At 40.1% G+C, this 14,976-nt stretch overlaps 1 protein-coding gene across 2 annotated transcripts in view; it reads right to left on the reverse strand.

The window, feature by feature from the left end:
- The window catches only part of ptprq (protein tyrosine phosphatase receptor type Q), a 44,129-nt gene that overhangs the window by 27,831 nt on the left and 1,322 nt on the right, over positions 1 to 14,976 (reverse strand). For both annotated transcript variants that reach the window (XM_087843102.1, XM_087843101.1), the window contains exons 5-21: positions 14,709 to 14,926; positions 13,911 to 14,091; positions 13,317 to 13,691; positions 12,926 to 13,228; positions 11,923 to 12,219; positions 11,516 to 11,815; positions 9,865 to 9,995; positions 9,427 to 9,556; positions 9,199 to 9,352; positions 8,970 to 9,076; positions 6,316 to 6,413; positions 5,762 to 5,930; positions 5,410 to 5,670; positions 5,126 to 5,286; positions 3,500 to 3,611; positions 2,732 to 2,840; positions 1,762 to 1,876 (exon numbers count right to left, since the gene is read on the reverse strand). In XM_087843102.1, the coding sequence (XP_087699228.1) occupies positions 1,762 to 1,876; positions 2,732 to 2,840; positions 3,500 to 3,611; positions 5,126 to 5,286; positions 5,410 to 5,670; positions 5,762 to 5,930; positions 6,316 to 6,413; positions 8,970 to 9,076; positions 9,199 to 9,352; positions 9,427 to 9,556; positions 9,865 to 9,995; positions 11,516 to 11,815; positions 11,923 to 12,219; positions 12,926 to 13,228; positions 13,317 to 13,691; positions 13,911 to 14,091; positions 14,709 to 14,926 (3,221 nt within the window). The remainder of the gene's footprint in view (positions 1 to 1,761; positions 1,877 to 2,731; positions 2,841 to 3,499; positions 3,612 to 5,125; positions 5,287 to 5,409; positions 5,671 to 5,761; positions 5,931 to 6,315; positions 6,414 to 8,969; positions 9,077 to 9,198; positions 9,353 to 9,426; positions 9,557 to 9,864; positions 9,996 to 11,515; positions 11,816 to 11,922; positions 12,220 to 12,925; positions 13,229 to 13,316; positions 13,692 to 13,910; positions 14,092 to 14,708; positions 14,927 to 14,976) is intronic.

The following is a 14,976-nucleotide window of genomic DNA, read 5'->3' on the forward strand; positions in this document are numbered from 1 at the left end:
CCCAGAGATGTATAATCTACAAAAATATATCTCATTATATCGCGTAGATGTAAACAGATCCCAACACAGTCTCAAGTCTTTGAATTTTTTTCCAGTGATTTAAGGTGGGATCAAAATTAAATAGCAATTTATCAGGTCAACTGTGGAGTCACTTAAATGGATTTTAGTTTTGTACTGGAGCAGTATGGGAACTGACATGTTATCTTAAAAAAGAACAAAGAAAAAATGTATTTCGTTCCCGCCTGAGATCAGAAAACAGCGCGTGCCGTTCAGCTATTTGTTTCTACCTTGTTGCCACAAAACGTGGCAGTGTCATCCAATCAGCAGCCAAGCACATACAGAGTAACCCCAGAATAATTAAACAAGCAATGGACACAATGGATCAGTTGATCTAGGTGCAACACTACAATACAGGTGAGCTAAACATAACCCTCATGTCCTCAGATTTTCTCAGTGTTTCCTGTCACCTGACTCTCACACCTGCTTCACCTGTTCTTGACTAAACCTTCCTCCTTTATTCATATCTGACATCACGCCATTGTTCTCTGTCAGTTCCTTACACATCAAATGGCTTTTTACTTTTTCTGTTTACCACTTGCCTACATGCAAGATTGTTCTTTATTATTCGACTTCCATTCTTTATGCCAACATGACAAATGGCTGTATCCGTGCCTTTCTAAACTGAATGCTTTCAGCTGCACATCAGAAATAGGTAAGCTAAGGAAAAACTATCTCATATTCAGCTTTAGAGAAAAACTCAATGGGCTTTACTTTGAGGAATTACTGTTGAAAAAGACAGAGCAGAAGAGATTTTTGCCCTTGTAAAAATACAGTGCAACAATGCAGCTTTCATTAAAAAGCTAATCTGTGGCACAAATGCTTTTTCTATCTGTTTACTGAGAAATCTGTGGGGAAATAATGGCCCTTATACACTTGGTGACAAGAATGAACGGATATGTTCTATTACAGGCTGAGGAAGAAATACCAATTTGCTTATGGGCTCAGCTGTGAGTAGGGTCTAGAGGTCTAGCAAACTCAGAGATTTAGTAACATTATACGTGCAAACACACACAGATAAATGCAGTATGTGCAGCTATAATCTGTAAGTTTGGCACGTCCATTTGTATGAAGGTCATAGCGGGTTAATGAATTCTGAAAACCTTTAAGCATGATCGCATTCAAGCTCACTGACAACAGATAGTGGAAAGAGCCAAGACACATCCATAGATCTGTTTACCTGTTTAATAATGCAATCAGGATCAATTACCAGTATTCAGCCAGATCAACAGAATAGTCTGATCCTCTGTCACATAGTTACACACTCACATGCTGGGAGAGGGGCAGTTTCAAGGAGGTCTGTTAAGAGGGACAATGATCACAGTTCCCAGAAGTATATCTATTAATCAATTCATTTTAACATAATAAAAACTCATATTCAAACGCTCTTTTATGTGCAGTATCCCTGCAGGACAGCTTGTTCTGTTTTGATTCAATCTGGGACTTTTTAAACAAAATTTGCTAGGTCAGCCTTTATTTGATAAGACTCCAGAGACTAGACAGGAAAAGGGTTTCCCAATTTTTTGACATGAAAGAAATGGTGTGGAGCAGACTTGAACCCCTGCCACTGTAACTCCTTTGGGCCACGGCTTTGTAGTCAAAACAGGTAAGTTGGAGCAGTTCCCCAGAATGAGTTTTATTTTGTTTTATTGTTTATAGTGAATTCACTGTGAACTTAATTTAATTCTGACTATTATATTCTACCTGAATGTGGTAGGTAGATCCTGAAGTGAAGTCAGTGATCAGGGTCTCTGGTATATCCAGGTATTTTGTCACCTGTGTGAAAGCGGGGTCAGGGTAAGGACACACCTCCTTGTACCTGCAGTAAGAAACCAGTTAGTTAAGATCATCATATCTCAACTTCACACTTATGAAATTTATGCAACTGAATGAAAATACAATATATGGTCAGATGCAAAACTGTCGAACTGTACTCCACTACACTTAATATTTCTTGTTTACTTATCTTAATGACCTTATAGTGCCATATCACCCCACTTTGCTCTCGCACTGCAGGTTTACTTGTTGTTCCTAGATTCTTTAAAAGTACAACGGGAGGCAGAGCCTTCAGTTTTCAGGCCCCTCTTCTATGGAACCAGCTATACAGCTGCTTCATGAGGTGAATATTTCACTTTGATCTACATTAATCCAAAAACTGGTAACTAGCTCTGTGCTGATCTTTGAATTTTTAACATATAGTAATAAGGTCTTGTTGTAATATATTTGTAACATTAAAAATAATCCCTAGGAAAGTATTTCAAACCATTTCTGCACAAAAAAGCCAGGTTGTACTGTAGACATGTATCTCGAACACCTCAAATGCCAATTTCTGGCTATTTGCTGCTAATATTGGCATCTGCATTTATAACGGTCAATAAATGAAAACTGTAAAAGTGAAGAAGTGATCGTTGTTGATGTTGTATAGGTTGTCCAGCAGAAGGTATTCTGCGACATCCCTTTTGGCAACATGTGTAAACGTGACAGAAAAACTACATAGAAAAGATATAGACAGATCAATAAATAGATAGAATAAAGTATTTAGCACTTGTTTAGTACATGTTGCTGATTATACTGCACTTTTACACAAGATGTGAGATCAAAACTTTTGACTATACTAAACTATGATAGTGTATGTATCTTAGACAGTTTTCCAAAGAAGATCTTGAAAAACTACCTTATGACATATCCATCTAAATCTTTGGCATTAGACGGTATAGACCAGGAAAGCAGGATGCCATTAGAGCCGACAGCTTCTCCCTCTAGGATTAAAGGTGGACCAGGAACTGATGAAGATGAGGGCAACCGTGTGAAGGAGAGGAGATGATGTAAACACAAGCAGAACACAAGCAGTAAAAATATCTAAAATTACACAAGTAGCTGTATATTACATGTCTGTTAATCATCTGTACTTGAGCCAACTGGTGCCTCAGTGGGCTCAAATATGTAATCTCTTATCTAATCTCCTCGGCTTCTCCTGTGTAAAACATCACCAACAAAACAAACTCAGTACACTTGTTTTGATTAATAATTTTTGTATTATCTACTCGACAGACTACTGTGTCGTCTGAAGAATGGTGTTGTTATCTGTTGTAGACTGATCCTCTGAGTGTGTGTGGGTGTGTGTGTGTGTGTTGGGTCTGCATGAAGGGTGTTTTAGGCTGAACCCTGATGAATAAGGCTTCACACAGCAGTGGCATTTCACTGACATTCACTGCAGACCCATTCATCCTGTGGTTCAAAAGCCCAGGCTTAAGTTACCTAAAAGGAATTAAACAGCAAAGTAGGCACACACACACACATTTATACACGCACACACACCTCCGCTGTGCCAATCCCTTTTCCTCAGTGTGTATGTGTGTGTGTAATATATATATATACAGTGCTTTAACATCTGAAAAAACAAAACGTACACAAACGACACCAAACTGTGTGTGTGTCTTACCGCTCCCATTCCTGTTGATCATGCGGCTGACTCCAGGGCTGATGTTCGAGGAGGAGGCTGCTGTGACTGTTACAGTGTATTGTGTCTTGGGGCTGACATTTACCACATCGGCCTGTGGGAGCAGAAAAATAAATAAATCTACTTGCTCATCAGCAATGTAACGTGCTATTTCCCAATCATCTCTCTTTTAAAACCTAAATGTATTTTTGTTTGATGGATTTTAAACCGGATTTTATGCAAAATCATTATTTCTTAAAATTATAGACGGCTGAAAAATTGCTTAAACATTTTTAGACAACACATGCAGCAGTAATCCCCTTATTGTCTTTTCATTTGTCTTTCATTGTCTTTTTTCTTCAATTTTTTTTGCAGTAATATTCATCTAAATGACAAAATACATGCAATTTTCACTCCATTATTTTACTCCATTATGCTGCCTATGACAGAATTACCAGACCTCTCCTCATCCATCTAAATCAATTTGAAGGTGGGTATTAGTGAATGGATGACAGCTTGTGGTTGCACTTGTTTGTATTTTAACATCTGTGAGACAGACGAGCTCTGCTTCCCGCATCACTGCTTTTTTGCTTCAGTGCATGTTGTAGCATCTGTGACATCAAGGTGTTGGATAGTGTGTTACCTTTGAGAAAAATGACTAAACACTCAAGACACGGAAAGAAAGGGTGCTTTAGAATTGATCTTACTGCATGTGCATTCATTTGTAAAGCTAAAACGTGACTCTGAATGATTAGTGTATTACTGTTACACATACATAACATATCTATGTGCGCAGTTTATAAATAACTGTGTGCACCAAAGCCATGTAGCCGTTGTCTAATTCTTACCTGTGAATGCACCTGGCCCAGGCACAGTGTGAGCAGTAGGATGTCTGAGAAGAAGGCCATGCTGGGTTTTCAAGTTAGCTTTAGTTTAGTCACAGCAGGTTAGAGGCCTCACCAGTATACCTGTTTCCAGAATTAGTGCACAAATGTTAGCAGTGGGCTACAGGTAATCCAGTGAGCCGGACAGGGATGACTCCGAGTCTAGAAGCTGCTGGTTAATGGCATTAATGAAGGTTACAGGGTTAGTCGTCCAGGCATTAAATACTGAAAGATCCTGCTCTTGAGGTAGTCCAAAATGTTTGGAATTTTACAAGGAAGGGCAGTGGGTCCTTTCATTAGCACAAGGCTAACAGTCTCCCACTGGTCTCTCCCTCCGGGAGAGCTGCTTAAGCAAATGAATGATTCAGGGTTGAGCTCAAGAGGGCAACTTAACAAATAATGAGATCTATTACTCAACTCTGTGTACTGTCTATGTGTGTGGTTTGAGGTGTGTCAGGTTACATTTTGGGGGGTAACTGACACCTGGCTGCCGGTAGAAGCCGGAATGTGACTGGTCAAGAGATCTATGTGTGTATGTGTGTGTACTTTTTTCTCTTTAATATTACAACACTACTGCAACTCTGAGTTTGTTCCTTTTACTCAAACACTGCTTCGGTAAAATGACAAAGGCTTTGATGATACTTAGGTGAACTTTTTACACGCTTGTTGTCCCAGCGTCTACAATTATGGTACATTTCTTAACTTAACCTTTAAACAGCATGCGTCTAACTAAGTATGTGTGTACCTGAATGTATCCGTCACGTGCGGGGTGCATGGTGATATTTCCTTGGTTTGGTAGCAGATTTACTTGGTAATGATCCACACACCCTACGGCCTGTTCCCAACGCAACGAGAAGGCACATGCAGATAGGTTTGTGATATGTAATCCTTGCACAGGGGATGGCACTCAAGAAGAACATGAAAGGGAAAAACAATGTTAGCAGAGAGTTTCTAACATTTATGAAGACATGATCAAGGCTGGTGATAAGAACGGGGTGGAGGTGCTGCATCATTTGTAATATCATTTACCTGTAGTTACAGTCAGAAACGCAGAGCGTCCTGCTGTCACTCCTTTCACTCTTTCAACAGTCACGTTGTAGCTGCAGCCACCCAGCAACCCTGTAACCACAGCAACCTGCTTCTCCTTGGGTATGGTGAGTGTGGACGTGACTAAAGTGTTGGTCACATTCACTCGGTGGAAGTCAAACTCTCCATGTGTACTATCCCAGCTCACAGACGCAGAAGAAGAGGTCAGGTGATCTACATAGAGATGGTGTATTCCTGCTGGGCCTGAAACACAATTTTGAATTTTTGCCTGTTGTTTTGGAAAGTGCTCTTGTTTTGGTGCGTCTCTGTTTCTAGATGCTTTTGCGTCACTCACGTGTGCTGAACCTTTTGTGGACCGCATGACTGGAGTCTGAGCCCAGTACGCTCTGAATGCTAACCCCATAATCTGATCCGGGGATCAGATCCTTCACCTCACAGCTTGTGCCTTGCACAAGCACCTCGGTCCATGACTTCCTGTCTACAGACAGCAGGCCAAAAAGAAGCTGAGAAAAAAACAAAAACAAAACAACTAATATAACAGATTATATTTCTGTCTATTTTTATTCAACATTTTAAATGCTGCTCATATTTTCTACTTTAAATAATAACTCAGTGAGCACTTTTGTTGTGTGTCGGCAATGTGCTTGGTCATTCTTCCTGGATGTAGCTCTGTGGAGGTCATATTTCTCTGAAGTAACCAAATCCGTGGCGTGCCAACAGCGGTTGCTTAGTAACAACAGGTGAGTGTAGAACCTGACCCAGGTGATGCACTTTTATCTATCAATCATATTAATCAACATTTGGGGGGTATGAATCTGTATACCAATATACCATGGCATCTCGTACTGCCTCTACCTCTGGACTTGTGCATTGCTGTGCATGTCTTACCGTGTACTGCATCACCTGTCCTGGTGGCGGTCTCCAGGTGACAGACACAGACGTCACTGCGTTTTCTGAAAGAGTCACTTCCTGTGGCACCTCAGGAACTTGAGACAAGGTGCTTGTTAGCATTTGACACCACATACTCACACCTAAAAAGTTAAACTTTCTCTGTGCTTTACTGGTTCAGTTCATTCTAAACCAGCAGGGGGCGACACTGGATACGACCAAGCACCAGTGTTGGAGGGTGTATTGAGACTCTAGTGCAAGTAGCAAAACTGCAGTATAAAAACAGTCTTTTAAAAGTAAAAGTCATGCATTTGAACACAAGGCAATCAAAATATGGGCTAAATTTACCAAAAGTATCAATTACTTTAATGTTTACTGTAGCTAATAAGTATTATAATGGTTAATTATTACAGGTGATTGAAAATTGGGGACTATGTATAAAAATGTCTGTAATTCCAAAACAATTAATGCAGTGCTTTTGTTAAACCTCTTGAATGAAAGCTCAGAGTCTGTATTTCAATAACATCTTGACTTTATTTATAATCCACTTTAATGGTATACAGAGACAAAAATGTATCTTTGTCCAACAACTTATGGACCTAATTCTATATGCAACATAACTGATTATAGTATTACATTATTAAATATATTTTCTGTACTTTTTTGTATATTTTTATTGGTTTAAGTTCCTTGTTTCCTTGCTTAGTATAATTTTTTTTTACCTTTCCAACATATTTTGTTTTGTATGAATTTATTTTACTTTAATGAGCTAAATCATTTTTGATGCGTTGGTTGCTGTTGCTGTTTAATTTTTACAGTTTTACCCAAATTTGCTGTAGAAATGCTGTTATTGTCCTGTGGTTTTGTGATTATTCTGAGTTGCTGTTTTCTGTTGTATTCAGTTTTGATTTTGCGGTTGTTTTAGTAATTTCGAGTTTTTGTGACATTATTAAGTTTATGTTTCCTGCTTCTACTTTATGGTTGTCCTAATGATGAATTAGATTGTTGTGATAAAGTTTTGTTAAACTGATATTGTTTTTAACTTGTGTTTTTATTTTATTGTTATTGTCTTACTCGTGTTTCCCTGCCTGTGCATCCCTATGCCAAATTCCCACATAGCAAAATTGGTATGGCCAGGATCTTGCCCACACAATGTGCTTACACATGGCCCACATACCGCAAAGAATGACGGCCCTTTGGTGGCCTAGACCTGGTTTACCAGAGGTGGCCCACACATGGGCCAGCACAAGGCCAATTGTATACACACTTGTGGTCCTGTGCTGGCCCATGTGTGGATTACCTCTGGCAAACCTGATCTGGGCCACCAAAGGGCCGTCATTCTTTGCGGTATGTTGGCCATCTGTAAGCGGTGTGGAGCCACGGGCCAGTTGTAGACACACTGCTGGCCCTGTGCTGGCCCAGAACAGTTTCAGCTCTGGCCCCAGATGTCAGCCTAATGCGTACCTTAATCAAGGCATGAAATAACAACATGTGCCAGAACATGCAAAACAGTGCAAAAATAACATGACAAAACTCTGTTCAGACAGTGAACGGACTGATTCTTATATAGTGCTTTTCTAGGCTATCAGATTACTGAAAGTGCTCTATGCAACATTCACACACTCTTTTTAACTGAGTGCTTTCTAACTACACTGATACACATTCAAACTCTTGACATGCAAACTGGAGAAACCCGGGATCGAACCACTAACCTTCCGATCAGTAGGTGACCCACTCTACCTCCTGAGCTACAGCCACCCACTGGCAAAGATGACTAAACCGTTACTAGGTTTAGTGTACACTCACAAACCTGTCAAACCTGCATTTGAAACATTGGCTACCATAGCAGTATAGTATTGCAACATGGCATTTGGGTCTTCTAACTAAAATAGGAGCATAAATAGTGCCATCATTGCCAGACGTGGCCCACATCTGGTTGACATACACTCTGCCATGACACCAGTCAGTCAGTGCCAGCTTGATGCCAGATCTGGGCCAGACCTGTTTTCTATGGGCCTGGGCCACATAAACCAAACCACAATCGAGCCAGATATGGCATGCCATCACGTAGACAGTGCCATCTATGTCAGGCCTGGCCCATATCTGGATGACATACGTCTTATCATGCCAGAAGTCCGCCAGCAGTGCCAGCTTGATACCAGATCCGGGCCAGACCTGCTTGCTATGTGGGTTTAGTTTCTGTGTTTACGCCTTTATGTTAGTCTGAGTCTTGTTGTCTCCATCTCTTTTGGATTGTTTCCTGCTTTGCTTTGATAGTTGGTTTTCTCTGGTGTCTTGTTTTGTGTTTTACTTCCATCTGACTGTCTTGATTACTTGCCTGTGCTTCATTCCTCTTCTATTGCCGATGCCCCGTTAGTCTTCAGTGTAAATATAGTCTGGCCTTCTGCTCTGTTTGGCTGTCTATTGTGTGTTTTGCTGTTTTTATAGACTCTGATTATCAGTTTTTAGATAAAGTTCACTCTTGATTTTCCTCTGTCTGCATTCAGGTCTACCTGAAGTGAACCTTAACAAATGCAGATAGAAGTAATTTTGCTTCTCTTCTTTATCTAATACGTGCTATTTTTGAATACCTATGAATTTATTTGCGCTCATCTATTTTGTACTTCATCAACATTATTCGATTGAACACTTACTAGTACAGAGGGTCATAGTAGCAGGTTTACTTCTTCTGTCCCCACTGATGGTAATAACTTCAACTGTGTACTGGCTTCCAGAAGCGAGGCACTTGAAGCAGAATAATCTGTGTACACACACTCAGCTTTAGCACTCTGTGTTTTTAAGTAGTTTCGATCTGATGATTGAAACGCCAGGCTCATAAACCCACAGTAATTTGTGTACTGGCTGAGAAGAACGGAGACTGACCTGGGCTCCTGATAAGATGTGATCAGCTCCTGAGTGCTTGTTCTGTTTTTGATCGACAGGATGAGCGTAGTCACCAATCCCCTCAACATACTCCAACTAATGCATATGGATGATGTGGTTTTATTGACAAGAGAGACCTCCACTGGGCTGGAAGCTGGCACAGCAGAAAGTGATAGTTATTAGGAAAGAGAGACGGAGACGTGCTTGTATTTGTGTGTCTGTATTTACCTGCAGTGATATTAATCGTAACTGGTGAACTGTCAGTAAAGGACTGCTTCTCTGTCCGTACTTCGAATCGGTAAAGCGAGCCTGGAGTAAGACCTGAAAATACTGCACTCTGACTCAACACCTTCTGCACCTGCAGCACACAAATCAGATAACCAGCAAAGCTGACCAAGACCCTTATTATAATTCTTACAGAAGTGTATATATTTATACTGAATACATTAAAAACATGCCAATTATTGTTTACCATAAGTCTCCCCTGAAGCTACTTCTGATTAGTGCAACACTCAAGGTAATTTATTTCAGTGGGTGTGAAAACGTCTGATTTAATTATCATACCAGACACTGAAAAGTTGTCGGGGAAATCAAATAAAGGCTTCTGTTGATATGCTTCCTAAACAGGTGAATTTTTGGGAGCTTTTGTTGTTGTTGTATTTTTACCTTCTGTGAGCTTTCACAGTTGAGACAGATGACCTCATAGCTGTGATCCTGGCCTGGTGCAGGATCCCAAAGCAGCTCAATGGATGTATCTGTCACCTGACCCTCCCTTACTCTGCTAGGAGGAGCCAGACCTAAAGTTACAAAGCATATATCACATCCCATTAAGTGTAACGATTATTAAAAGTTCTAATAATTTATGCAAACAATGTTTTAGAAACAGATTTCATTTAGAAAATCCAAACTCCACAGAAAATTTGTGTTATAGTTTGATATGAAATTTCAAACAAAGGGATCAAAATACAGTATCTATCATACAGTTCTGAGCACGGCCTCTGTGATGCATCTTTTTAAAACATTAAATGTTATCACTAAAAATCTAAAAAAAAAAAAAAAAAGAGAGAGAGAAACAGTGAAGTCGTGCCAAGATTAGGATGGATTACATTTGAAATTGAATTACTGCTATCTCCATGACATGATGAAGATGCACAATCTGCTTTTAAGTGAAGCCAAATGAAGAGCGCAAAAGAAAATAAGCCCTCTCCAGATTACGGTAGCGCAACCACCATCCACAAACAGTAAACAAGAAAAGAGACTGGGGAATACATCTGCTACCGCCTCAGGAATACTTAGATGGCTAACCTCTATCATGGGCCATTCAACAATTTGTTACAGAGCGAGGATACACAGCAAGTAGTAGCTTGACTTTTTTTGCACGACTCTCTTCATACAATCCATCTGCAAGAATTAGGACAGTTACAATAAATGAATAGAAATAGTGTTCAGAATATCGGCAGTCATGCATTATTTTTGTTTTCTTGCTTTTCTGATGTGTAATGTGGCTTTTCTGTCATTTGGGTTGAACAGCAGTTTGCCTCTTGTGTCTTATGATGAGGTCTTCTCTTAACCTTTGACAAAGGTATTTGAGAGCATTTGTGATGTTTTGTACAGACATAAAGTGTTTGGGCGTTTTTTTTACATGTATTTACAATTGCCTGAAAAATGTTTTTCAGATCATCCATAACACATTTTTCTTTGTGTTTCTCCAGTTTTGTGCACATGCATTATTAAAAAAAAAGCATAGATTTTTTTTTGTCTTTGTTTTAGCTTCATTGCTCGCTTAATCACTTTCCTCGTCATATTTACAGACTACTCCACCTCTGCCTAAGGGGCAGCTCTCTCAGTCAGCCCTGACCTACTTTGGTCATCATCTGTTAATACTGCAGTTTCAACTTAACCCACTAATAAAACAGGAACTTTTGATCAAAGAGATGCACTGTAGCTCACTGAGTTCTTTTTATACTTGAATAAGCTTTCTCAAATTAAATCTGTGACTTGACATTTTAGTGGCCTTATCCATTATTTGATTCAAATTGAATTTGCTGAAGCATAGAGCTCGAAGAACAAAACATGTATATCTACCCAATTACTTACCATCTGGACTCTATGTGTCTATCTTAGTTATGTGAAATAGGATGATATGATCAGCTCCACTGCAGTCAAGGGTTGCACTGAGCTATATTAATTCAAGTGGCCTTAAATCTCTGTGTTTGTGTTGACACCTCTCAGGTAGAAGCAGTTTAAGTGCAGCTGTTACGCGCACTCTGAATAGTGCATGCATTTGTATGTGCTGGTAGTGACAGAGGTAACTCACTTGTTCTAAAGAGGCGGCTGTAGTATGGTGGTCCCAACTGCTCTCGGCTCGTGCTGTGCACTCTGAGCTGGTACGGTGACCCCGGACTGAGGTTGCTGAGGTTTATGAGATGAACGTGAGAAGTGAGGGAGTACCAGTCACACAGATAGTTGCCCAAACCCTTGCAAACAGTATCCCAGTCTCCAGGACACGCACACACTTTTACGCCATCCATCACACCCAGTTGTGGATGCTGGATGTACAGTTGTGCATAGTTTGTACCCACCGAGACAGGCACTGCTACCTGCACTGGCATAGGAGCTATATACACAAAGACAAACAAAAAGAGTCAAAGACAGATAGTGGAGTATCTTAGATAACAAAAAATTGCAATACATCTATTTGGACACTTTTATTATTTCTCTTACCTGTGGTGTGTATGACGCTAGACCTCTCGCTCCTGTCATTTCCCTTCAGAGCAACAACTCCAACTTCATACGTCTGACCAGGAGCAAATGTGCCCAAATTAAAACACATGGATCCATTTATCAAGTGTCCATCTGCGCTGGAGTGGTTTAGCCACAACAAAGGAGCAGTAGGATTGTCAAGAGGTTGGGATGTGATAAAGTAACCGTCTGGAGGATCGCTGGGTGGATGGGTGCCACAGACAGTCAGATTTCTGCTCCCAGTGCTTATCACTACCAGACCACTGAGAGCCTTCACCGCTAAGAAGTACAAACCAGCATTATTTGAAAGTCAGAGGTTGAAAAGCTACATGATTACTTATGCATACCTGCACATAACCATTTCATTTAATATTGCACTGAAAAAAAATCTATACTGCCCATATTATTTAGGCGAGCATTGCAAAGCAGTCAGAAACACATCTACGAAATCATATTTGCCAACAGGATCATCAGTGAATACTGATGAGTAGATGTAAACACATGCGAAAAATTAATAACCTCTCAAGTAACGTTGGAATGGCACTAAAAATCAAACTGAAACTAGCCCACTTGGATGTGAAGCTATTTAGCTGCTTAATAAAATGCATATTTTGAGAAGGCAATAGTCTGCGTTCATGCCATCTTCACTTGTGACACTTTGCGCCTTTTACTCTGGTGAAATGAATCACACTGGCATCACAATACTGTCTTCCACTTCACAGCAATGCTTAAGTACACTGGACAGACTTAAAGGCTGCTTACATGAGCAACTAATGTGTAGAATAACTTAAATTTTCTGTAAAGTTTGCATTTATCTTATCTTATCAGTATTTGCAGAGATTTAAAATAAGCCACGTGATTGTTAAAAAGTACAAGATAATTCCTAAAATATAATTTAAAAATAGGTAGAGCATAGCACCAGACAGTACTTACTGGACAACAAGCTTTTAGAAATTGTTCATGAATCTAACATTTACATGCTTACCAGTTTTTACAGTTAGAGTTGCCTGTCCACAGCTCCCTATCCCATGCTCGGTAACTGTGTATACTTCAATCCTGTATTTCCTGTGAGATTCCAGCCCTCCAATTACTGCAGTATAGGACCTCAACCCAGATGACCTGGAGATGTTTGCCATGCCAACTACTCCATCTTGTTTCAAAGACATGTCTTCATATCGTACAACAAAAGTCCAGCCAGCCACAAATGACGCATCTGGCAGCATCCAATGAACGCTAAAGTGACTGGCTGTAATGGGACCAACAGTGATATTTTGAGCAGGATGAGGTCCTGTAAGAAAGGCAGTGTACATATTAAAAGTCACCCTCTATTAATATAATGTCCTTTGAATTGTGTAAGTGGTTATCAATACACTCACTAGTATATGCAATTTGTGTTTGTCCCAAGCTCCAAGCGAAGCCAGGAGGGTGAGACGCTTGAAGGGTGAAGGAGTAGATGCTTCCTGGAGATAAACCTGCTAAAGTTACGCCTCTAGAAGAGATCGAAATGGGGACCCTTACAATTTTTTTAGGCGTGCTCTGGTTCTTTGTGCCCATTTGGTCCTCTTGCTTCCTTTGCCTATCTTCTTCACTTGGATCCCACTCTCCGTATTCTTCCTCTTGGTACTGCAGGAATACTTCAAATGATGAAAGAGCAGGTGAGTTACAGAGTGAGAGATCACTCCAACGAAGCTCTACCAGGTCCTCTGTCACCTGAACCAGGTCAAATGAGAATGAGGCAGGAACTAAAGGTGCTGTAAAGGAGGAAAAAGCAATATCTTAGCACCCTGAAAAGAAAAATAAGTGGCAGAAGTGCTCACAAATTGCATGGTTTGAATCTGTAAGTGCTGTGCAATATCACAAACGAAATGTGGTGATACTCCCAAATTATATATTGCATATGACTTATGCATTACAACTACTGTTAAATATTATATTCTGGCTAATAAACAGCTCGTGCACAAGTTATTTACTTTGATATTGGCAGATAAAGGGTAAGGGGATGTTACAGAAGAATGGAGTGAGAAAGAATCCCGGCCCCGTGGCATTCCTCTGGAAAGCGAAGCAGTCCGTCTGGTTGGCTGGTAGCAGAGTCTTCATGGTGTTTGTTCGGTTATATGATGAGCCATCAGACCAGAGAGGTCGGCCCTCTTCCTGTAGGGCAAGAAAGAGGCAGACATCACGAGTCGAATGCCATTTAAGTATGAAAAACAAACTTTCCCTCTGAAGGTTAAGTGCTGCGGTGAAGCATTGTCAAAGTGAACAACGTTTTGTGAAAAACCTCCCCTTGCGATATCCAGCACTTCAGCGATGGCTTGCAGAGGTTTTCTAACTAAATTATTTTAACAAAACTTTAGAAAAATCCTACCAGGAAAATTTTTGAACAGTTTGGACCTCCCTTGTTAAGCATATTTTGCTTTTTGTCATAAAAACATATTCATAATTACCTAAATGCAAAACCTGTTTTTTTCCTCACAAGGTTTGTGTTTGATTTCAAGTGTGAAAAACGTTTCTGCAAGGAAATTGTATTTATGCAGAAAAAAAAGTTTAAATATAATATCATGCAGCACACGTTCCACAACCACCTAACCCTGGAGGATATTTAAGTGCATGTTTTTCAATATATTTAATCAAAATGTTGTTCTTTTGTTTTTAGAAAATCCTCTCTAAAGTACTAAGTGCTCAGTTATTCATGACAAAAATGAAAAATTAAAGTCATTATAAATGCTGCTTTTCAGAATTAAAGTGATTTAAAATATGTTCGTGCATACCTGCTGGTCATTAAGTCCCGTCCATAGCAGCAGCAAGTTGTTCTGGGACAGGAGGTAAGAAGATATAAAAACCAGATCTTCCAGGCTCTTCAGGTTAGCCAGATGACTTCCTGCTGCAAGGTCTGAACATCTGTGCAGTGCATCACTCCAGGTCAACCCTGTTCTTCTCACAATGTAGCAGCTTCCCCCAATGGCAATCCAGCCAGGTGGGCACTGAGCTGGAGAAACATATTACAATCAGCTTACAGTACAAATTCCTAACTGCAGT

Source organism: Neolamprologus brichardi, chromosome 7 (assembly GCF_056152115.1).
Source record: "Neolamprologus brichardi isolate AB-2024 chromosome 7, ASM5615211v1, whole genome shotgun sequence".
NCBI classification, from domain to species: domain Eukaryota; kingdom Metazoa; phylum Chordata; class Actinopteri; order Cichliformes; family Cichlidae; genus Neolamprologus; species Neolamprologus brichardi.